Source organism: Oryzias latipes, chromosome 12, assembly GCF_053564925.1.
Source record: "Oryzias latipes strain Hd-rR chromosome 12, Olatipes_Hd-rR_3.1".
In the NCBI taxonomy this organism is placed as follows: domain Eukaryota; kingdom Metazoa; phylum Chordata; class Actinopteri; order Beloniformes; family Adrianichthyidae; genus Oryzias; species Oryzias latipes.
Window position 1 is genome coordinate 32,694,697 of NC_136248.1, and position 23,292 is coordinate 32,717,988.

The 23,292-nt window shown below is 50.8% G+C and overlaps 1 protein-coding gene across 2 annotated transcripts in view; it reads left to right on the forward strand.

Annotated features, from left to right (window-relative positions):
• The window catches only part of myo5b (myosin VB), a 32,522-nt gene that overhangs the window by 5,318 nt on the left and 3,912 nt on the right, over window positions 1–23,292 (forward strand). For both annotated transcript variants that reach the window (XM_023960845.2, XM_023960846.2), the window contains exons 5-35: window positions 1,154–1,310; window positions 1,394–1,537; window positions 1,652–1,733; window positions 1,943–2,050; window positions 6,439–6,548; window positions 6,620–6,885; window positions 6,958–7,039; window positions 7,123–7,263; window positions 7,475–7,597; window positions 7,678–7,761; window positions 8,323–8,460; window positions 8,529–8,626; window positions 9,551–9,637; window positions 9,730–9,841; window positions 9,916–10,127; window positions 10,276–10,432; window positions 10,812–11,051; window positions 11,140–11,370; window positions 11,455–11,548; window positions 11,648–11,778; window positions 11,854–11,973; window positions 12,035–12,169; window positions 12,254–12,319; window positions 12,551–12,784; window positions 20,555–20,646; window positions 21,010–21,208; window positions 21,286–21,379; window positions 21,453–21,593; window positions 21,831–21,982; window positions 22,053–22,142; window positions 22,216–22,366. In XM_023960845.2, coding sequence (XP_023816613.1) covers window positions 1,154–1,310; window positions 1,394–1,537; window positions 1,652–1,733; window positions 1,943–2,050; window positions 6,439–6,548; window positions 6,620–6,885; window positions 6,958–7,039; window positions 7,123–7,263; window positions 7,475–7,597; window positions 7,678–7,761; window positions 8,323–8,460; window positions 8,529–8,626; window positions 9,551–9,637; window positions 9,730–9,841; window positions 9,916–10,127; window positions 10,276–10,432; window positions 10,812–11,051; window positions 11,140–11,370; window positions 11,455–11,548; window positions 11,648–11,778; window positions 11,854–11,973; window positions 12,035–12,169; window positions 12,254–12,319; window positions 12,551–12,784; window positions 20,555–20,646; window positions 21,010–21,208; window positions 21,286–21,379; window positions 21,453–21,593; window positions 21,831–21,982; window positions 22,053–22,142; window positions 22,216–22,366 — 4,271 coding nt within the window. The remainder of the gene's footprint in view (window positions 1–1,153; window positions 1,311–1,393; window positions 1,538–1,651; window positions 1,734–1,942; window positions 2,051–6,438; window positions 6,549–6,619; window positions 6,886–6,957; window positions 7,040–7,122; window positions 7,264–7,474; window positions 7,598–7,677; window positions 7,762–8,322; window positions 8,461–8,528; window positions 8,627–9,550; window positions 9,638–9,729; window positions 9,842–9,915; window positions 10,128–10,275; window positions 10,433–10,811; window positions 11,052–11,139; window positions 11,371–11,454; window positions 11,549–11,647; window positions 11,779–11,853; window positions 11,974–12,034; window positions 12,170–12,253; window positions 12,320–12,550; window positions 12,785–20,554; window positions 20,647–21,009; window positions 21,209–21,285; window positions 21,380–21,452; window positions 21,594–21,830; window positions 21,983–22,052; window positions 22,143–22,215; window positions 22,367–23,292) is intronic.

The window sequence follows — 23,292 nt, forward strand, 5'->3', positions numbered from 1 at the left end:
GCCACTCCAATGAAAACAGGGTTTTTAAAGTACTTGGCTTCTGAAGCAGCAACTGCAGTGGGCGGGGCCACAGTCTCCATGCTCCGCCCCTTTCTGATCCTCCACCTGCAAACCAACAGATCCATGAAGGTCTTTGTTTTCCTGGTCTGAGCTGGAATCTGGATCAGAACTGGACGGATGGATGGATCTGATGCTGCTGCTGTTTTCAAGTCAGGACATGATCGGAGTGGAACTTGAACACGTTTGGAGCTCATGGCATTTTCCACAACCACAGAATCCAACTCGCCATGACGATCAACTGAGAGCTCAACCGTCCTTCTCGCCGAGTTTCCAGAGTCTAATGAAGGTGGACTCTTTTCATGACCGACAAACGGTGACAAGAAAGTTCAAGAACAAACCCGAGCTTAGGTTCAGGTTCAGGTTTTAGGTTCAGGCTCAGGTTCAGGTTCAGGTTTTAGGTTCAGGCTCAGGTTCAGGTTTTAGGTTCAGGTTCAGGTTTTAGGTTCAGGCTCAGGTTCAGGTTTTAGGTTCAGGCTCAGGTTCAGGTTTTAGGTTCAGGTTCAGGTTTTAGGTTCAGGCTCAGGTTCAGGTTCAGGTTTTAGGTTCAGGCTCAGGTTCAGGTTTAGGCTCAGGTTCAGGTTTTAGGTTCGGGTCAGGACAATCCTAACCATCATTGCATCTCATAACCACAAACTCTGTGTCCGGCCTGAAGACACACAGATTCCTTCCTCCCTTTCATCCCCAAAACCCTCCAAGCAGTCTATAGAAATCTGGTTTCAGAGCCCAAGGACATCTGGTCGTACCCGAAGGTCTTGGGTAACCTTAGGTTTTCTACTTCTGTTCAAACCGCCAGTTTCAGTACCGAGCAGGTCTCTGCACCCTACAGCTGTCCGATCCAAACCACGGCTCAAAGCCTCTCCTGCAAAAGGGGCTGGTCAGGTGACTTACAAGGTCACAGGTCAGACGGCTAAAGCACTCCTGAGGCCTCGAGTGACGGGTACTCATTATTCAGACCTTCCAGATTCAGTCCAGAATACCTGGCATGAATAAAATGTTGTACTTTTTGGGTCAAGTGTTAACGTGGCTCCATCAGGTGAGTCAGTCGTGTCACCTGAGACTTGCCTGACAATGTTTTTCTGTGGCGCTTTTGTAGAGATGAGCGAAACCAATCGATCATTGTGAGCGGAGAATCCGGCGCCGGTAAGACGGTGTCTGCCAAGTATGCCATGAGGTTCTTCGCCACTGTGGGCGGCTCCTCCACCGACACCAGTGTGGAGGAGAAGGTTCTGGCCTCCAGCCCCATCATGGAGGTGAGGACGCCAGCTCCACCTGCAGGTGGCTGCTTTTGGAAAAACGCCATAAATGTCTCCGTTCCTGACCTTTTTCCCATCAGGCCATTGGAAACGCCAAAACCACGCGGAACGACAACAGCAGCCGCTTTGGGAAGTACATCCAGATCGGCTTCAGCAGACACTACCACATCATCGGTGCCAACATGAGGACTTACCTGCTGGAGAAGTCTCGCGTTGTCTTCCAGGTGAGTCTGTGGCCTGGTTTGTGAGGGGATAACTGCTGATCCCGCAGGGATCCGGGACGGATCCTGAAGGGATCCAGGAGGGATCTCTGCTGAACTCTGTCTTTGGTGTTGCAGGCAGAGGAGGAGAGGAACTATCACATCTTCTACCAGCTCTGTGCCTCGGCCAGTTTGCCGGAGTTCCAAGACCTCGGCCTCAGTGAGTCCTACAGCTGTGGAGATCTCTGCTCTGCTTGTCGGAGGTCCTGACAGAGGTCAGAGGTCAGGCAGAGACAGGATGAGGAGGAAGATGAGAAATAGATTAAGCTCCAAGCCTGTCCTAATACAGAAGCTAAGGTCATACATCGTTGACAGGAACGGTATTGCATCATCTGACCTTCTATTGTCACCCCCACCCCCACCCCCCAGCCAGCGCAGAGGATTTCACCTACACCTCTCTAGGAGAGAACATCTTCATCGAAGGCGTGAACGACGCCGAAGACTTCTGCAAGACCAGAGAGGCCTTCACACTACTAGGTAAGAACAGAGCGTGCACAGCAGGGGGCGCTGTTGCTCACATGTTGGCACTTGTAGGCCACAACAAACAAACGTGGGTCCAAAGAAAAACCAGTAAAAGTCAGAATGTTCAGTCAATCTCCAGACCGTTCAAAGAAAGAAGCCAGAGATCATTGAAGGGAAGTGATCACATGTTGATCTCCATGTTGGATCACTTAAGGAAGCTAAATGGTTTTTTCCTTGTCATTTTTCTATGAATGTTTCTTCTGATGATGAAGCTTCATTAAAGGAATCATTCGTGTCATAAACACTGACTCCGCCCTCTGACCCGCATTTGGTTCCTGCGCTGTGACCTCACGGCTTCATTTACGTTCATACCACCTTAAATCAGATCCAAACGATTTCAATGTAAACTCCATTCTGTCTGAACAGAACTGGTAGGAGTTCGACTGATCCTCAGATGTCAGCCTGTGGGTCTGCAGAGACCCGGGTTGCGGGTTTGGGATGAGACCTGGTTTTCTCGTTCCTGTGGGTCTGCAGAGACCCGGGTTGCGGGTTTGGGATGAGACCTGGTTTTCTCGTTCCTGTGGGTCTGCAGAGACCCGGGTTGCGGGTTTGGGATGAGACCTGGTTTTCTCGTTCCTGTGGGTCTGCAGAGACCCGGGTTGCGGGTTTGGGATGAGACCTGGTTTTTTCTTTCTTGTGGGTCTGTGGAGACCCGGTTTGCGGGTTTGGGATGAGACCCGGTTTTCTCTTTCTTGTGGGTCTGCAGAGACCCGGGTTGCGGGTTTTGGATGAGACCCGGTTTTCTCTTTCTTGTGGGTCTGTGGAGACCCGGTTTGCGGGTTTGGGATGAGACCCGGTTTTCTCTTTCTTGTGGGTCTGCAGAGACCCGGGTTGTGTGTTTTGGATGAGACCCGGTTTTTTCTTGGGTCTGCAGAGACCCGGGTTGCGGGTTTTGGTTGAAACCTGGTTTTCTCGTTCCTGTGGGTCTGCAGAGACCCGGGTTGCGGGTTTGGGATGAGACCTGGTTTTTTCGTTCCTGTGGGTCTGCAGAGACCCGGGTTGCGGGTTTGGGATAAGACCCGTTTTTTTCTTGGGTCTGCAGAGACCCGGGTTGCGGGTTTGGGATGAGACCTGGTTTTCTCGTTCCTGTGGGTCTGCAGAGACCCGGGTTGCGGGTTTGGGATGAGACCTGGTTTTCTCGTTCCTGTGGGTCTGCAGAGACCCGGGTTGCGGGTTTGGGATGAGACCTGGTTTTCTCGTTCCTGTGGGTCTGCAGAGACCCGGGTTGTGTGTTTTGGATGAGACCTGGTTTTCTCGTTCCTGTGGGTCTGCAGAGACCCGGGTTGCGGGTTTGGGATGAGACCTGGTTTTTTCGTTCCTGTGGGTCTGCAGAGACCCGGGTTGCGGGTTTGGGATGAGACCCGTTTTTTTCTTGGGTCTGCAGAGACCCGGGTTGCGGGTTTGGGATGAGACCTGGTTTTCTCGTTCCTGTGGGTCTGCAGAGACCCGGGTTGCGGGTTTGGGATGAAACCTGGTTTTCTCGTTCCTGTGGGTCTGCAGAGACCCGGGTTGCGGGTTTGGGATGAGACCTGGTTTTTTCGTTCCTGTGGGTCTGCAGAGACCCGGGTTGCGGGTTTGGGATGAGACCCGTTTTTTTCTTGGATCTGCAGAGACCCGGGTTGCGGGTTTGGGATGAGACCTGGTTTTCTCGTTCCTGTGGGTCTGCAGAGACCCGGGTTGCGGGTTTGGGATGAAACCTGGTTTTCTCGTTCCTGTGGGTCTGCAGAGACCCGGGTTGCGGGTTTGGGATGAGACCTGGTTTTCTCGTTCCTGTGGGTCTGCAGAGACCCGGGTTGTGTGTTTTGGATGAGACCTGGTTTTCTCTTTCCTGTGGGTCTGCAGAGACCCGGGTTGCGGGTTTGGGATGAGACCTGGTTTTCTCGTTCCTGTGGGTCTGCAGAGACCCGGGTTGCGGGTTTGGGATTAGACCTGGTTTTCTCGTTCCTGTGGGTCTGCAGAGACCCGGGTTGCGGGTTTGGGATGAGACCCGTTTTTTTCTTGGGTCTGCACAGACCCGGGTTGCGGGTTTTGGATGAGACCCGGTTTTCTCTTTCTTGTGGGTCTGCAGAGACCCGGGTTGTGTGTTTTGGATGAGACCCGGTTTTTTCTTGGGTCTGCAGAGACCCGGGTTGCGGGTTTTGGATGAGACCCGGTTTTCTCGTTCCTGTGGGTCTGCAGAGACCCGGGTTGCGGGTTTGGGATGAGACCTGGTTTTCTCGTTCCTGTGGGTCTGCAGAGACCCGGGTTGCGGGTTTGGGATGAGACCTGGTTTTCTCGTTCCTGTGGGTCTGCAGAGACCCGGGTTGCAGGTTTGGGATGAGACCTGGTTTTCTCGTTCCTGTGGGTCTGCAGAGACCCGGGTTGTGTGTTTTGGATGTGACCCGTTTTTTTCTTGGGTCTGCAGAGACCCGGGTTGCGGGTTTGGGATGAGACCTGGTTTTCTCGTTCCTGTGGGTCTGCAGAAACCCGGGTTGTGTGTTTTGGATGAGACCCGTTTTTTTCTTGGGTCTGCAGAGACCTGGGTTGCGGGTTTTGGATGAGACCCGGTTTTCTCGTTCCTGTGGGTCTGCAGAGACCCGGGTTGCGGGTTTTGGATGAGACCCGGTTTTCTCGTTCCTGTGGGTGTGCAGAGACCCGGGTTGCGGGTTTGGGATGAGACCTGGTTTTCTCGTTCCTGTGGGTCTGCAGAGACCCGGGTGGCAGGTTTGGGATGAAACCTGGTTTTCTCGTTCCTGTGGGTCTGCAGAGACCCGGGTTGCGGGTTTGGGATGAGACCTGGTTTTCTCGTTCCTGTGGGTCTGCAGAGACCCGGGTTGTGTGTTTTGGATGAGACCTGGTTTTCTCGTTCCTGTGGGTCTGCAGAGACCCGGGTTGCGGGTTTGGGATGAGACCTGGTTTTCTCGTTCCTGTGGGTCTGCAGAGACCCGGGTTGCGGGTTTGGGATTAGACCTGGTTTTCTCGTTCCTGTGGGTCTGCAGAGACCCGGGTTGCGGGTTTTGGATGAGACCCGGTTTTCTCTTTCTTGTGGGTCTGCAGAGACCCGGTTTGCGGGTTTGGGATGAGACCCGGTTTTCTCTTTCTTGTGGGTCTGCAGAGACCCGGGTTGTGTGTTTTGGATGAAACCCGGTTTTTTCTTGGGTCTGCAGAGACCCGGGTTGCGGGTTTTGGATGAGACCCGGTTTTCTCGTTCCTGTGGGTCTGCAGAGACCCGGGTTGCGGGTTTGGGATGAAACCTGGTTTTCTCGTTCCTGTGGGTCTGCAGAGACCCGGGTTGCGGGTTTGGGATGAGACCTGGTTTTCTCGTTCCTGTGGGTCTGCAGAGACCCGGGTTGCGGGTTTGGGATGAGACCCGTTTTTTTCTTAGGTCTGCACAGACCCGGGTTGCGGGTTTGGGATGAGACCTGGTTTTCTCGTTCCTGTGGGTCTGCAGAGACCCGGGTTGCGGGTTTGGGATGAGACCTGGTTTTCTCGTTCCTGTGGGTCTGCAGAGACCCGGGTTGCAGGTTTGGGATGAGACCTGGTTTTATCGTTCCTGTGGGTCTGCAGAGACCCGGGTTGTGTGTTTTGGATGAGACCCGTTTTTTTCTTGGGTCTGCAGAGACCCGGGTTGCGGGTTTGGGATGAGACCTGGTTTTCTCGTTCCTGTGGGTCTGCAGAAACCCGGGTTGTGTGTTTTGGATGAGACCCGTTTTTTTCTTGGGTCTGCAGAGACCCGGGTTGCGGGTTTTGGATGAGACCCGGTTTTCTCGTTCCTGTGGGTCTGCAGAGACCCGGGTTGCGGTTTTTGGATGAGACCCGGTTTTTTTCGTTCCTGTGGGTCTGCAGAGACCCGGGTTGCGGGTTTGGGATGAGACCCGGTTTTCTCGTTCTTGTGGGTCTGCAGAGACCCGGGTTGCAGGTTTGGGATGAGACCTGGTTTTCTCGTTCCTGTGGGTCTGCAGAGACCCGGGTTGTGTGTTTTGGATGAGACCCGTTTTTTTCTTGGGTCTGCAGAGACCCGGGTTGCGGGTTTGGGATGAGACCTGGTTTTCTCGTTCCTGTGGGTCTGCAGAAACCCGGGTTGTGTGTTTTGGATGAGACCCGTTTTTTTCTTGGGTCTGCAGAGACCCGGGTTGCGGGTTTTGGATGAGACCCGGTTTTCTCGTTCCTGTGGGTCTGCAGAGACCCGGGTTGCGGGTTTTGGATGAGACCCGGTTTTCTCGTTCCTGTGGGTGTGCAGAGACCCGGGTTGCGGGTTTGGGATGAGACCTGGTTTTGTCGTTCCTGTGGGTCTGCAGAGACCCGGTTCCTGTGTTCCTTGTGTCTTGAGCCTGGTCTGGTCTGAGCAGCTCCTGTTCCTGCAGGTATCAAGGACAGCAGTCAGAGCAGCATCTTTAGGATCGTGGCGTCCATCCTTCATCTAGGAAACATCCAGATCTGCTCGGAGCGAGACGGAGAATCCTGCCACATCTTGGTACGTAGTCCTGCGGGGCGCCGCTCGCCGGCTCAGGGGACGGCTCTCATGTAGGCTTGTTTGTGTTGCAGAGGGACGACGCCCACCTCCAGAGCTTCTGCAAACTCCTGGGGGTGGAGCTTCAGCAGATGGAGCACTGGCTCTGCCACAGGAAGCTGGTGACGGCGTCCGAGACCTACGTGAAGAGCATGGGCGCCAAGCAGGCGGTCAACGCGCGCGATGCGCTTGCCAAGCACATCTATGCCCGGCTGTTCGACTGGATTGTGGAGCACATCAACAAGGCGCTACACACATCCAGCAAGCAGCACTCCTTCATCGGCGTCCTGGACATCTACGGGTAGGCTGTCGCTCTGGCCCCGCCCCCTCTGTTATTGGGTCAAGCCTTTGAGGATGGCGCCTGTCCCTGCAGGTTCGAGACCTTCGAGGTGAACAGCTTTGAACAGTTCTGCATCAACTATGCCAACGAGAAGCTGCAGCAGCAGTTCAACTCTGTGAGGACCCGGCTTCTCAGCAGCCATCCATGGCTCCACGCTCACCGTCCTCTTCCTCATCTTCATCTGCTCCTGTCCTCCAGCATGTCTTCAAACTGGAGCAGGAGGAATACATGAAGGAGCTGATCCCGTGGACGCTGATCGACTTCCATGACAACCAGCCCTGCATCGACCTGATCGAGGCGCGACTCGGAATCCTGGACCTGCTGGATGAGGAGTGTAAGGTGAGGTCATCCAGGCTCCCGCCGCCAGGACCCTTCAGGTGCTGCGCCGGTCCTGGACCTGCTGGTTACCGGCGGAGCTCACAGGGTTCTGGTCTGGTGCTGCTTCAGACATGAACACAGCTCATGATGTGGAGGTTCTCCAAAGTTCCTCAGTCCGTGTCTGCAGGGATGTTCCTGGTTCTGTCTTTATCTGGTTTTTAATCTGTTTCAGGTTCCAAAGGGAACGGACCAGAACTGGGCCCAGAAGCTCTACAAGCAGCACTCCAACAGCGCGCACTTCCAGAAACCTCGAATGTCCAACATTTCCTTTATCGTCATCCATTTCGCTGACAAGGTGAGAGGCTGTCAGCATCCAGGATGTTTGGAACCGGTCCCGGAGAACCTGATCCCACACGGGCCCTGTTCTGTCTCCAGGTGGAGTACCAGTGTGACGGCTTCCTGGAGAAGAACCGAGACACGGTGTATGAAGAACAGATCAACATTCTGAAAGCCAGCCAGGTAGGAACCAGAATCCTGCTGAGCTTCCACAGTGATGAAGAGCAGATCTGCTGTGAAGAAAGCCCCAACCCCAACATGAAGGGATGGAACCGCTGCTCTTCACCTTCCTGGTGGATCAGCTGAACGCTCTGCTGTGTTTGCTTCTCAAATCTTTATGAAAATGATGAAGATCTTCCCAGATTGTCTTCACTATCTGTAAACAGGAGGGCAGGTTTTCACTCTTCGTCGTTCTTTCTTGGACCAAACAGAAGAACCTTCCAGCGTCGGACATGCATTTGCTTTCAGGAAGTTCCTGATGTTCTCGTGTCTCGGATCAGACGGGTTCCTTCAGTCAGAGCCCGATGAAGCTCTTCAGGCTCTGAACTCATCGCCTGCAGCCTGAACGGAAACAAAAAAGAGTTTCCATCGTAGGTTCGCCTCTGATCCGACCAAAGCTTCCAGCTGATCTGCTGGTGGTTTTGGGACGGGAGAGAAGGTTTAGTCTCTGGCAGAGGTCACCTCGGTTACTGCGGTCTTCCTGGTCCCCCCATGAGTCTGGAGCAAACCCTCGTCTTCTTTCAGTTTCAGATGGTGGCCGATCTGTTTCTGGACAAGGATGATGCCCCGCCCTCTTCCAAGCCCTCCAGGGTGAACGTCAGAGCTCTGAAGTCGACTCCAAAAGCTCCCAACAAGGAGCACAGGAAGTCGGTGGGGCTCCAGGTGAGCTGGCAGGTCTCCCCAGATCCTGGACCGTCTGGAGTTTGGACTGATCTGTGTCTGGGTTTCAGTTCCGCTCGTCTCTGCACCTCCTCATGGACACGCTGAACGCCACCACGCCCCACTACGTCCGCTGCATCAAACCCAATGACCTTAAGGAGGCCTTCTCGTGAGTTTTTCTGCTAGATTTAGACTGGTTTGTTGGTTCTGGAAGGTTCTATCAGGGCTGGAAGGCAGGATCTCCTGGAGAACAGAGATGACAGAACCTCAGACGGTCCGAACCCAAGCCCACCACCATAATCTGGTTGTTTGCTTGGGTTTGACATCTGCTGCCTCTCATTGGACGGACTCCTGTGGATGTGTTTGGGGGTGGGGCTGAGGTCACATGATCACAGCATAAAGGGGCGGGACTGCCGTCCCTGGAAAGCAGCAAAAATATGGGATGATGGTTTGACACTTTTCAATGATGTTTTGGCCAAATGACCATCTTCAAACAAGACCCAAAAAGCAACCCTCATTCACATTAGAAACATGGTCTCACACACACACACACACACACACACAGAGGCCTGTGCACACACAAACCCAGGTGTTACAAACATACTTGTTGGCTCCAAAAACCTTCACATACAATCATGTCAACATGTAAACAACACAACTACACTTCACACACACACGCGTGTGTATAGCGTTTCATTCTGTCACATGATCACATGTTCAGGTGGGTGTTTATCTTCTGCTGGGGTGGATGCCCCCCCCCCCCCCCCCCCCCCCCAACACCCTAACAAATGCTCGTAGGGTTTCTGTCCCTTCATGTGAGTCCAGAGGTTCATGACTTCCTGATGACATCATCACATTTCTGCCAATCAGCTGCACCCTCGTGACCTCTGAGTTTGGTCACAACCGCGGAGCTGCTGTGTGAGGAATGTGCTGTTCTAGATAATCTAATCGGGTCACGCGGTGTTAGGCATCCGCAGCAGACAGTCGGGCCGTTGCCCGTCCGTCCCGATGTCCAGCAGAACCATGAGGTGAGCGGCTGGGTTTGCTCGGGACCGAAAGCACCTACATCTTTCAAATGTTTGTGTCAACACAGGTTTGATTCCCGGCGAGCTGTGCAGCAGCTCCGGGCTTGTGGAGTTCTGGAGACGATCCGGATCAGCGCTGCTGGGTATCCGTCGCGGTAAGTTCAGCACAACTTTTCCTGCATCTGTTCTGTCAGTCACCTGTTGTAGTCATGTGACTCTGCATGTAAGCGTGTGCACGTGTGTTCAGGTGGACGTACCTGGAGTTCTTCAGCCGGTACCGGGTTCTGATGAAGAGATCCGACATGACTGCTGCAGATAAGAAGCTGGTCTGTAAGAATCTGCTGGAGACGCTGATTAAGGTGAGAAGAAAGCGGGCGTGTGCGGCGGCACGACAGCCGGGCAGATCTGCATCCACGTTCCTCTGTGTCGGCAGGAACCAGACATGTTCCAGTTTGGGAAGACGAAGATCTTCTTCCGGGCCGGCCAGGTGGCTTACCTGGAGAAGCTGCGGGCCGACAAATTCCGCTCCGCCTGCATCGCCATCCAGAAGACGGTCCGGGGGTGGCTGCAGAGGATCCGGTACCGCAAGATTCGCAGATCTGCCGTGGCGCTGCAAAGATACGGGAGGGGGTACCTGGCCCGCAGGTGAGTCCCCCTCAGACGAGGGACGGTCCAAGGCTCTGGTCCTTGAGCAGCAGAACCCTTAACCTTCTCCTGTTCTGTTCACCTGAACTCCAGAACCGTTCAGGTCCTTCAAGGAAGAGGTTTATGGATTTGTCCGGTTCTCCTTCAGGTACGCAGAGTTCTTGCGCCATAGCCGGGCCGCCCTGTTCTGCCAGAAACAGTACCGCATGGTGAGAGAGAGGCGGGCCTACCTGAGGAAGAGGAGGGCCGTTGTCACCATCCAGGCGTTCACCCGAGGAACGCTGACCCGCAGGATCTACTGGGAGGTATGGACCCAGGTTCTGTTCGGTCTGGTATCCAGAAGGATGAGAGCAGGGTTCTTCAGGGTTCTTCAGGGTTCCTCATGCAGAACTGCAGGATTAAGGTCCCCTGCAGGTCGGATGTTCTGTCTGCTTCTCCTCCCAGGAGGTTTCATGAACCCAGAGCGGATCTAGTCCGACCCAGATCCTGTTGTTGCTCCTCTCAGAGAGGCTTTGAGGAGCAGGAACCTCCTCAGATGCAGGAGGAGCAGTTCAGACGTCTGCTCCCACAGGAACACACACACACACAGGAACACACACATATTCACACACACACACAGGAACACACTCACACACACACAGCTCTGGGTTGCTGCTGGACCTCACGTGCACGTTTCTTCTGCAGTTCCTGCTGCACCACAAGGCCATGATCATCCAGAAGCACGTGCGCGGCTGGCTACAGAGAAGGAGGTTCAGACGTGCGCGCGCCGCCGCCGTGGTCATTCAGTGTGCGTTCAGGTGCATGCAGGCCAAACGGCTACTGAAGCAGCGGAAGATCGAGGCGCGCTCCGCCGAGCACCTGAAGAAGCTGAACACCGGCATGGAGATGAAGATTGTGCAGCTGCAGAGGAAGATGGACGATCAGGTGACCGTGCACGCACACACACACACACACACACACACACACATGCACGCAGGTCCAAGCTACAACCCTGAATGTGTGTGTGCGTTAGACCAAAGAGCTGAAGGTCCAGAACGAGCAGCTGGTGACGGTAAACGTCACTCTGGGCTCCGAAGTCTCCAAGCTGCAGAAGGAGCTGCAGGAGGTCCGGAGCCACCGGAGCGACGGAGGCCGGGAGCTGCAGGAGGAGCTGGAGAGGCTGCGGCAGCAGCTGCAGGAGGCCATCGCCGCCAGGAAGAAGCTGGAGGAGGAGCACGCCAGCGAGAAGACGGAACTGTCACAGGTGAAGGAACGGCCCGGTGAATCTGCAGAGCGGGTCAGGAGGACGGAGAGCCTGACCGGAGAACCGTCTCCTTTTGCTCCTCAGAGGGTGGAGGAGCTGGAGGAGGAGAACACTCTGCTAAAAAGCCAGAAGGAGGAGCTCAACCAGCAGATCCAGCAGCAGAGTAGGAACAGCAAAGGTGAGGAACCTTCTCCAGCGGCTGGAGGTCAGAGCAAAGAGCAGAAACGGATCCAAGGTTCTCGTGTTCTGAGAGTGGGAAGCGTGTTGCGTGTTACAGTGGAGGCCAGCAGTGCGTCTCTGCTGGCGGAGCTGGATGAGGAGCGACGGCGGTACCAGAACCTCCTGAAGGAGTTCTCCAGGCTGGAGCAGCGGTACGACAACCTGAAGGAGGAGCAGAGCCTGAACAAAGTGAGTCCAGACCTGAAGGTCCGCAGGAACACGGCCCGGAAAACCGCTGCTCAGGTTCTCCTCCTTCGTCCCCAGTTCCAACCAGGACACCGGAGGAACCCGTCCAACCAGAGCAGCCTGGAGTCGGACTCCAACTACCCCTCCGTCTCCACCTCGGAGGTGGGAGACACGGAGGACTCCATCCAGCTGGTGGACGTAAGTGTGAGGAGCTGCGGCTCTGCTGGGTTCTGAAGGGTTCTGACTGCTGGTTCTGCAGGAGATGGGGATGGAGAAGGCCGCCATGGACATCAGTCTGTTCATGAAGCTGCAGAAGAGGGTCCGAGAGCTGGAACAGGAGCGGAAGAGGCTGCAGCTCAACCTGGACAAGATGGAGGAACTTTCAAGGCGCAAGGTGGGAGAACCCTCAGATGGTTCTCCAGCTCTCCTCCATGACGTTCTACGCCTTTACAGTAGAAATGACCCTTTGCTCCTTCAGGGCTCGGAACCGAGAAGTCCAGTTTCTGAGCAGGAGACTGCAGACCTGGCGTACGACAACCTGAAGGTACAGAGTTCCAGAATCTGCTCCTCTTTGCTGTTCTGAAGAAACCAGACGCTTGGAGAACAGCTCCAGTCAGAACCACAGCAGGTTCTGAGGGGCAGAACCCCTCAGAGAACGACTGCTTCAGCAGAGCGGGTCAGGGCGTGTCTCATTATGCTGAGAGCAGTTCTAGGTCACGTCTGCGGTTCTGTGGGGTCCGCTGTAGAGGGACTTTCACCACTTTGGTTCCCGCAGAGACAGGAGCTGGAATCGGAGAACAAGAAGCTGAAGAACGACCTGAACGACCTGAGGAAGACGCTGAGCGCGGCGCCGGACGGGCCGTCCAGCGAGCTGCAGGACGGTTACAACCTGCTGCTCCGCCAGCTGAGGGCCGCCAACGAGGAGCTGGACGCCCGCAAGGAGGAAGTTCTGATCCTGAGGACCCAGATCGTGAGCAAGGCCCAGCAGCAGGAGAACGGCCAGAACGTGGTGAGTAGGTTCCTCTGCAGCAGAAGTCGGTCAAACCGCCGTCTGCTGGTGCCAACTGAGCCGCCAGGAAGGGCAGAAGCAGACGTGGTTCTATGGAGGCCCGGTTCCCCTTCATAGAACCACAGAGTGGACCTTGGAGGTCTCCACAGCCTGAAGTTAGTGTAGCTTCTGCTTTCCTTCAACTCTTTTGGGAAACGTTCGGTGTCAGCTGGCCTCAGGTATCGCATTCTCCCACAATGCAGTGCGGTGCGCATGCAGCCTCTGAACTCAGAAAAAGGGACCGGCGCCGTCACGTCCATCTGTAACACGTCAGCCCGTCTTTACGCATCAGGAATCACCTCGCGCCAGGAGGGGAGTGGCCGGCCAGTGGGTGTTCTATGGGATAATTGGTCGGCTCCAGGGGTTTTCACTCAGCCCCACCTCCTCATGGCTGATCATGAACAGGAGCTCGTGAAGGTTCTGGAAGTTTATTCATCCAAAGTTCTGCATCTGTGGCAGCATGGTGGGGTAGTGGTCCACAATAGAGGGGTGCATTGGGATTGGGTCCCGCCGGGTCCCGCGGGACCCAACCCAAATCTCGCGGGATAGGGCGGTTTGAATTGTGCTGCGGGCAGCTAAATAAAACCCGCGGGACCAGTGCTGCCATGAATATCTCATGAATATATATTAGCGGACTACGTTAGGCTGTGCGGCTGTTGGAGTCTTATGTACTGAAGCTCCGTGAATTCAATTCAATTTTATTTGTATAGCCCAAAATCACAACAACAGTCGTCTCGATGGGCTTCGAAGTAAAACATGAAATCAAAAGGATCACGAATACAAAGAGTTCAATAGAAAAATACTAAAATGAACTAACAAACTGACTAAGCTATACTGGCATCCCTGCCCTTAGACCCCCCTTCACGGTAAGGAAAAACTCCTAAAAAACCGGATTCTGGAAAAAACGAAGAAACCTCAGGGGTGCCCACATGAAGGAGGGATCCTCCCCCAGGACGGACAGGCGATTTACCAGAACTCTTAGAGAAGAATTAACTTATCTAAATCTACAACTACATATATAAAAGTCCAGCAGACGAGCTTCATCCAGCCGTGGTTATCGGGACAGTCAAAGGCGCGAGTCGAGCCAGAGACAGGAACCACAGCCAGGTGTAGGAGCAGGAGCAGAGACGAGGTAAACGGTCAGGAACTGGAGCACGGATGAACCAACTGGAGTCTGGAAGCACTCCCACTCCCCAGGAGGGGAAAGAGGGACAATACATGAATCACTGCACCAAACAGAGGCATGGAGAACTAAATGATAAATTATGATCAAGAATAGAGGAGAGAGGAAGGGTAGAAGTAAAAAAGGAAAGAGGACAGAACCCCAGAGCACCATAGTTACCCCAGCTTCAACTTCTAGCAGCCTTTAAAACAAATAGTTACTATTAAGTTTAATTTAAACACATTAACATTAAGTTAAATAATCTCTGAATACTAACTAGTCTGGCAATAAGCCTGTCCACAGAGGAATGTTTTCAGTCTAGCTTTGAATGTAGAAACTGAGTCGGCCTCTCTTCCATGAGCTGGGAGTTTATTCCATAAGACAGGGGCTTGGTGGCTAAACGCTCTACCTCCAACCGTACTTTGACTAATTCTAGGAACCACAAGCAGTCCTGCATTTAGTGAGTGAAGTGTTCTGATTGGATGGTAAGGGACTATGAGGTCCTTAATATAGGACGGGGCCATTCCATGTAAGGCCTTATAGGTTAACAGGAGGATCTTGAACTGGATTCTAGAATCAACTGGGATCCAGTGAAGTGAAACTAACACAGGAGTGATGTGATCTCTTCTGGTGAAGGCACCAGGTAGAGACGCCCAATGGCCACTGTCATCTAACCTGTTGTTGGGGGTGCGCCCCGCCCCGCCTCTTACTAAGAGCGCGCTTCAGGCCGTCTGTCTGCGCGCACACACGCACACTTTTAACCGAACAGGATTTGTGAAAATATAATATTTTATAATTAAGTTGCAAATTACACAAAAGAGGAATGCATGAAAAGATGAGGCTGGAGGAGGGACACGATTCTCTGTAATAATTTCAATACAAATACGGGAGACGATACCAAATCAATGCATCTCTATTACTGTGCGGGACTAAATTCTCTGAGTTTTGCGGGCACGGGCGGGAGCGGGATGAAGAAGATAGTCCCGCGCAGGGCTCTAGTCCACAAGAGGTTCGACGTTCAATTCCTATCAACTCCTGTGTGGAGTTTGTGTGTTCTCCTCATGATTCAGAGGTTCAGCCTGGGATAGGCTCCAGCAACCTGTGACCCTGAAACGGATCCAGCTGAATCCGATGGATGCATGGATGGACGGACGGACGGATGGATGGATGGATGGAAGTTCTGCATCCGAAAAGGAGGAGGTTACTCGGGTTCCTCCTGATCCTGAAGTTCTTTTTTTTTTCAAATTTATTTTTTATTGAAAAAGCACAGGATAAATTGTACATTGTTTTGACGTGTTACAATGTTCATGCTTTCTCAGTTTTTTAATTGAAAAACAAAAAAAACAAAAACAAAATAATAATAAATAAAAAAGGAACATGTGAGGAAGCAGGGAGATTCAAAACATAAATGATATGACATGATTTCAGATGAAATCTGATCTTACAGGCTTAACATATTCTGTCCATATAGACCAAGTAGCGTAAAAAACATCCAGCCGTATTTGTAAAGAGTGTGAGATTCTTTCCATTATATAAATTCTTTGTACCACATCCATCCATTCTTCTATCGTTGGCTGTTCAGGTTTAAGCCATTTTCTGGTTATTGCTTTCTTACTGGCTGCCAGCAGAATGTAGAGCAGTTTCTTATTTTTGTTGTTTAGGCCATCAATTTTACTCAAAAACAGACTTTCAAAGGACAAGGGGAAAACAATAGAAAACACATTTTGCAGATGTTCGTGTATGTCAGACCAATACTTCTTGATAATCACACAGTCCCAAAATATATGGAAGTGATTGGCTCCATTGTTACTACACCTCCAACATTTACTATTTCCTAGGTATTTTTTCTGAGAGGGTGTAGTAAAAAACCTCATTATGCTTTTCCAACAGAATTCACGCCAAATGTTTGATCCTGTTGTGATCCATTGTTTCCGACATATTTGTTCCCAATCCTCCTCTGTGATAGTGAGCTGCCCTTCTCGTTCCCATCTTTCCTTTACATAGTATGTGTTCTCCCCCTTGTGCGACAAGATACTATTGTATAATTTTGAAATTATTTTCGTAGGGCATATTGCTTGTATTACCGTTTTAAAAGTTTTAAGAAACCTTGGGTCATCTGTGGATATTTTAATTTTTTGATTGAAATAGTGCCGGACCTGTAGATATCTGAAGAAGTCGTCAGAAATTAACCCGTGTTTTTTTTTTAGGGTATCAAATGTTTGAAATGCTCCCTTATGAACAAATGAGTTGAAATCAGTTAGCCCTTTGGCAATCCATAACTTAAATCTACCATCATATTTGTTGGGGGTGAACTCTGAGTCGTACGCACACCATCTGAGAATTTGAGTCTTCCATGAAGTTGCATTTTTTAACTGTGTCATTCCAGGTTTTAATCATCATATCCAGTAAGGGGTCATCCTGTAAAGGAATTCCCCCTGTAACTTGATATCTGCTAATAAAGCTTTTAATGGTATTTTTTCAAAAGTTTTCAGCTCTAGATCTTTCCACCCTGCAGTGTAAACTGGAGAACACATGCAGATAAGAGGCCTCAGCTGGGCAGCACAGAAATAGTCTTGTAGAAAGGAAGATTTCTGCCACCCTGATCTGTTTTTAATTGTAAGGTTTTATATTTAATTCTGGGTTTTTTCCCTCTCCATATGTATCTTGATAACATCTTATCCCATTCTACAAACTGCTTTTGGGGTATGGGAAATGGTAAACATTGAAATAAATATAACATTCGTGGTAATATATTCATTCTTATTGAGTCAATCCGTGAGTGAAGGTCTAAAAATGGTATTGCATTCCACCTTTGTAGATCTGACTGTAGTTTAGTGTTAAGTGGTCCATAGTTCACTTCAAACATCTTTGTAAAATCTTTGTGCAGAGCAATGCCTAAATATTTAATTGAGTCTGCCTGCCAATCCCATTTGTACTCGTCTTTAACATTTTGAGGAGGGCTGTAGTTTAAAGTTAAAACCTGTGTCTTGTTTACATTAATTTTATATCCTGACAGAGTGCCAAAATCTTTAAGGGAGTCCATAATTATTGGTAGAGTTTTTGTAGGTTGAGATATAGTTAATAGTAGATCATCTGCGAATAAGGAAAGCTTTTGTTCCTTTCCTGAAACTTTTACTCCTTTAATGTCTGCTCTTTGCCTGATCCATTGCCCAAGAGGTTCAATGTATGATGCAAATAAAAGGGCAGACATGTTACATCCCTGCCGAGTTCCTCTTTCTAAGGTTATCGTCTCAGTGAGGTCTCCATTGATTTTAATCCTGGCTGTTGGTTTGTTATATAACCCTGAAATTGTCTCAATGATTGATTTGCAAAAGCCAAATTTGCCGAGTACTTTATATAAAAAGGTCCACCTCACCGAGTCAAATGCCTTCTCGGCATCCAGGCTGATCACTAGAGTCTCCTGTTTTTGTTGAACAACTTGATGAATTATGTGTAGTACTTTCCTGATGCTGTCCTGTGTCTGTCTCTGTTTAATGAATCCTGTCTGGTCCTTATGTATCAGCATTGGGAGAATTGTTTCCAATCTCCGTGATATTATAGAAGTGAATAGTTTGTAGTCGATGTTTAAAACACTAACTGGCCGGTAGTCAGCACAATCCAGTCTGTCCTTTCCCTCTTTGGGGATTATTGAGATTATTGCTTCGTTCCAAGACAATGGAGTCGTTTTCTTCTCCATCACCCAGTTAAATGTTTTTAATAAGGTTGGAATTAGATGAGTTTCCATCGTTTTATACCATTCTGGACTAAACCCATCTGCTCCTGCCATTTTTCCGCTTTTTAGTTTTCTGATTGCAAATTGAATTTCTTCTTTGGTGATTGCTGTAAGCAATTTTTCATTTTGCTCAACTGTTAGAGTTGGCAAATCTAAATGTTTTAAAAATGCATCTATTTGGTCACTATTAGTTAGGTTTGTTTCTGAGTAGAGATTTTTATAGTATTCATGAAAACACTGTTGAATTTTCTCCTGGTCCGTCTCAATTTTTTTACTTGAAGGATTTTTTATTTTATAAATTGCTCTCTCTGCTTGTTGTTTTCTAACCCTAACCCTAACCCTCACCTTTGCCATTTGAGGAATCGAGAGAGTTATTTAATACAATATTGAAGTCTCCGCCGCATATCAAGGTTCCTTGACTTTTTGTTGAAATTAATTCAAAAATATGTCTATAAAAAGACCAGTCGCTACCAGGGGGAACGTACACATTTAGTAATGTTATTAGAATACCATTGATTCTTCCTGTTATCATTATATACCTGCCTTCTTTGTCTTTGTATTCTGATACGTGTTGATAATTCACTGCCCCAGCTATCAGGGTGGCCCCCCCTCTCCTCCGCCCTGAGCTATGGGAAGAATAGAAAACGTGTTTAAAGCCCATTTTATTCAACTTTAGATGCTCAGCCTCTGGGAGATGCGTTTCTTGTAAAAAGACTATTTCTGCTTTATCTTGTTTTAGTTTGGATAATGTTTTCCACCTCTTAACTGGATTATGTAAGCCATTGATATTAAGTGTAAGCAGTTTTACGTTTCTGTCATACATAATGTTTCACATTTTAGTATTTTGCACATATATTCCCTGCTCCTCATTTTGAACACTGAACTCTGAACAGAAAGAAAACTTAACAGTTGAACATAACTAAAATCAAATGTAGGTAACTTAAACTTCCAAGGTAGGGGTCTTAGAAATAGACCCTGTTGAGCCTCTAAAGGCAGTGTCCTCCTCACTTTGGTAGGGGGGGCCCTTTTGAGCAGGGCTTTAGGTGTGGGAGGTTGTCCCACCGACAGAACCACGTATAATGTCGGTTACTTATACACCTGATGACCATTACGTCTCAATATTTTTATTTGAATTAAAGGTAAAAGGTAAAAATAAGAAAATAAAAATAAGATCTCCTCAGACAAGTTCTAGTAGATTCTGATTTATCAGAAACGGAAACCAAAGTTACCATTGGGAAACCTTTCCAGGGTATTTATAAAACTCACTCCACCGCTGGGTCAGCACCGGTTCTCCTGAAGGCTCTCAGTTTTTCTTTATAACTCGGACCCGGTGGGCCTGGTGCAGTGCGGTCGGTCCCTCTAGTCACCCTGTTCCAGGTGTTCAGCTGCTTGTATTGCTCCAAAACAGATTCCGGTGGTTTGATGACCTCCACAGGAAATCCTCTTTCGCTCATGTCCTCACTTGCTTCTGTCGCTGTGTTGTAGATCTTGACTCCATCAGCATACTTCACCTTCAGCCTTGCAGGAAATAGGGTTTGAAACTGGATCTGCTTGTCTTTTAGAATCCTCCGGATAGCTGCATATTCTCTTCTTTTCTTGAGAATGAGTGGAGGGTAGTCATTGTCCAAAGATATCTGTTTACCTTTCCAGGTAAAGCCTTTTTGTTGCCATGCTTTGCGGAGTATTTGCTCTTTGGTTTTGAAGCTTAAAAACTTCACCAGAATAGTGCGTGGTGAGGCTCCGTTAGGGGGGGGCGGCCCTAGTGAGCGATGGGCTCATTCGATGTTTATATTCTCCGCGCCCTCTAGCTTCAAACCTTCACGAAGTAATGTTTCCACAAAAGCACTCATTGAGGGGGAATCTCGTTCAGATGTTTCTGGCACACCATAAATCCGGATGTTTTCTCTCCTTTCGCGGCTTTCCAGGTCCGTTAGCTTGTCTGTTAGCTTCACGTGTACCTGCATTAGCTCCACCATAACGTCTTCCATTGTTTGGATTCGCTCCTCTGCTTTTTCAATCCTCCCCTCAGCTTCTTCCATTCGGTTATTCACTTTAGCGATGTCTTCTTTAATACTCTCCAATTTTTCGTTGTTTTCTTGGCGAAACGCTCCAAGTTCTTGCAGCAGTATACTGTATTCTGCCATTTCGCTTGTGTTAGCAAACATTAACTTAGGTGGTAAGCCTGCGGTGACTAGCTTTAGCAGCTAACGTTAGCCCGTTTCAAAGTCAGTTTGCTTCCACCAATTCGCTGCAAAACACTGGTCTTTGGTGTTCTCTCTTTGCCCTCGATGTTATATTCAACTTACATAGTTGATTTCGCCGTTCCCGGGGCTTTTTTTGACCGATTTCTCTGGTTCAGTCGGGAGCTCTCCCACTACACAGCCATCCCGGTGATGTACAAACCGGAAGTCGATCCTGAAGTTCTAAGTTGTAGAACCTCAGCAGCAGTAAAGTTGTTGCTTCCGTTCTGATGAACAGGGACGGGTTCTGAACTCGGTTCCACGTTGGTGAAAGTTTGAACTTTAGCTAAAGGTTGTAATCCAGCGGCCCTGTGGTTCAGAGCGATGCTCTGACAATTGGCCGTTGTCATGGTGATGAGCGAGGATATCCGTGTTTTCCGCGTGTAAGATGCACTTTCAGGCGCTGTTCCTCGCCGTCACGGCGCTTTTCACACTGCCGGGTTTTTGAAAAATGTGGGACTTCTTGTCATTCGTGAAGTTCCGGCTGCAGCACCGTTTAGGAACCGGAACCGTTTCAAATGTACCAGATAAAACCCAAACCCCTCCAGTGTCTGAGCGAAGCACACAAGGATCCTTAAGGTTCTCCTGTGTGACAGGAACCTGACGGAGGTCCAGACCGCGGCAGCAGAGAGCCTCCGGACGCCGACTCTGACCTGACAGACTACCACGGACTGTCTGAATCCAAAAAGTAAGTGAAGTGCTGCAGAACCCAGACGGTTCTCCCTGCTTCCTGTCCTGCTCCGCCTGCTCCTCCTCCACCTGTGCAGCTTTTCACTCGGCCTTTCTGTGTTTCTCTGCTGCCGGACACCAGCAACTCGCAGGACTGGTGCCGCCTAAATGAGGACGGCGAGCTGGCTTTGGCTTACCAGAGCCTGAAACAAGTGTCCAGGTGTCTGTGCTTCCTCCTCCTGTGTGCTTCTTCAGAAACTCTTTGCAGACGATGTGGTTTGGCTGCAGCTTGACCTGCTGTGTCGGGATCAGACCGGGGTTCTGAGCAGCCGTGTTCTGCTGTCAGAACGGAACGGTGAACCCTGTCCTCTCCGGTCTCCAGGCTGCTGGAGGCGCAGCTGCAGTCTCAGTCGCGGACGCATCGGGACGAGCTGGAGGCTCTGCACACGCAGATCGAGCTGCTGAAGGACGACCTGGAGAAGAAGCAGGAGATCCTCAACTACACCTCCTCTCTGTCCCCGGAGGCGCGGGTGGAGTACAGCGTGCAGCAGGAGATCACCAGGCTCACCAACGACAACCTGGTGAGGGCGCGTGCGGCTGCTGCCGGCGCCACGGCTGACCTGCAGGTTCCTCTGACGTGTGTGACGTGTGCCGACAGGATCTAAAGGAGCTGGTGGAGAAGCTGGAGAAGAACGAGAGGAAGCTGAAGAAGCAGCTGAGGATTTACATGAAGAAGGTCCAGGAGCTAGAAGGTAGCCGAGCAGCAAGAGGCAGCAGGTCAGAGGTGACGCCAGCCTTGTCTCACGCCGCCTGTCTGCATTCCAGCCGCCGTCGCCGCTCAGGGCGCCAGCTCCAGACCCGAGCTGAGCCGGCAGGTGACCGTCCAGAGGAAGGAGAAAGACTTCGATGGCATGCTGGAGTACAGCAAGGAGGATGAAGCCCGCCTAATCAAGGCTCTGATCTCAGGTCAGTCTGTGGGCGGGGCTTAGATCCCTGTCCTGAGGGGCGGGGCCACATTTAGAACAGCAGCCGTTCATCTGCAGGTTTTACCGCTAGGCTACTCAAACGGTAAGGATGAGGTTGATGAAGAGGAGAAAGAGGAAAACACCTTCAGGGGTGACCCCCTCCCAGCTCCTCTGTTTGCTGAGTGGGGCCCTGCCTCCTGTCGAAGCTCCGCCTCCTCACCAGTGTGTTTGTGTGCAGACGTGCGGCCCAGCTCGGTGTCCGCCACCGTCCCGTGTCTGCCCGCCTACATCCTCTTCATGTGCATCCGCCACGCCGACCACGTCAACGACGACCAGAAGGTGGAGTCTCTTCTCACCTCCACCATCAACACCATCAAGAAGGTCCTGAAGGTGAGCGGTCCGCACACGCTCGCGCACACACTGAGTAACCGGTTCTGACCCGCTCTCTGCGGTTCTGCAGAAAAACAACGAGGACTTCGAGATGATCTCCTTCTGGCTCGCCAACACCAGCCGACTGCTGCACTGCCTGAAGCAGTACAGCGGAGACGAGGTGAGCCCCGCCCCCTGCGCCTGCCCGCCCCACCCCCTCCCGTTACCTGAGTCCTGGTGTCTCTGCTCCTCAGGCCTTCATGACCCAGAACACTGCCAAGCAGAACGAGCACTGCCTGAAGAACTTTGACCTGGCCGAGTACCGGCAGGTGCTGAGCGACCTGTCCATCCAGATCTACCAGCAGCTCATCAAGGTGGCCGAAGGCATCATCCAGCCCATGATCGGTAAGCTCCGCCCACCCGGGTCCAGTCATCCTCTATGGAGAACGTCTCTGTGGAGAGCACTAAACCTTGTCTTGCTGGAGAACGTCTCTGTGGAGAACGTCTCTGTGGAGAACGTATTTTTGAAGAACACTAAACCTCGTCTTTCTGGAGAACGTTGTTCTGGAGAACGTCTCTGTGGAGAACGTTGTTCTGGAGAACATTAAACCTCGCCTCTATGGAGAACGTCTCTGTGGAGAACGTATTTTTGAAGAACACTAAGCCTCGTCTTTCTGGAGAACGTTGTTCTGGAGAACGTCTCTGTGGAGAACGTATTTCTGAAGAACACTAAACCTCGCCTCTATGGAGAACGTCTTTCTGGGAACGTCTCTGTGGAGAACGTATTTTTGAAGAACACTAAACCTCGTCTTTCTGGAGAACGTTGTTCTGGAGAAAGTTGTTCTGGAGAACGTCTCTGTGGAGAACGTCTCTCTGGAGAACACTAAACCTCGCCTCTATGGAGAACGTCTTTGTGGAGAACGTATTTTTGAAGAACACTAAGCCTCGTCTTTCTGGAGAACGTTGTTCTGGAGAACATCTCTGTGGAGAACGTATTTCTGAAGAACACTAAACCTCGCCTCTATGGAGAACGTCTTTCTGGGAACGTCTCTGTGGAGAACGTATTTTTGAAGAACACTAAACCTCGTCTTTCTGGAGAACGTTGTTCTGGAGAAAGTTGTTCTGGAGAACGTCTCTGTGGAGAACGTCTCTCTGGAGAACATTAAACCTCGCCTTTATGGAGAACGTCTCTGTGGAGAACGTATTTTTGAAGAACACTAAGCCTCGTCTTTCTGGAGAACGTTGTTCTGGAGAACGTCTCTGTGGAGAACGTATTTCTGAAGAACACTAAACCTCGCCTCTATGGAGAACGTCTTTCTGGGAACGTCTCT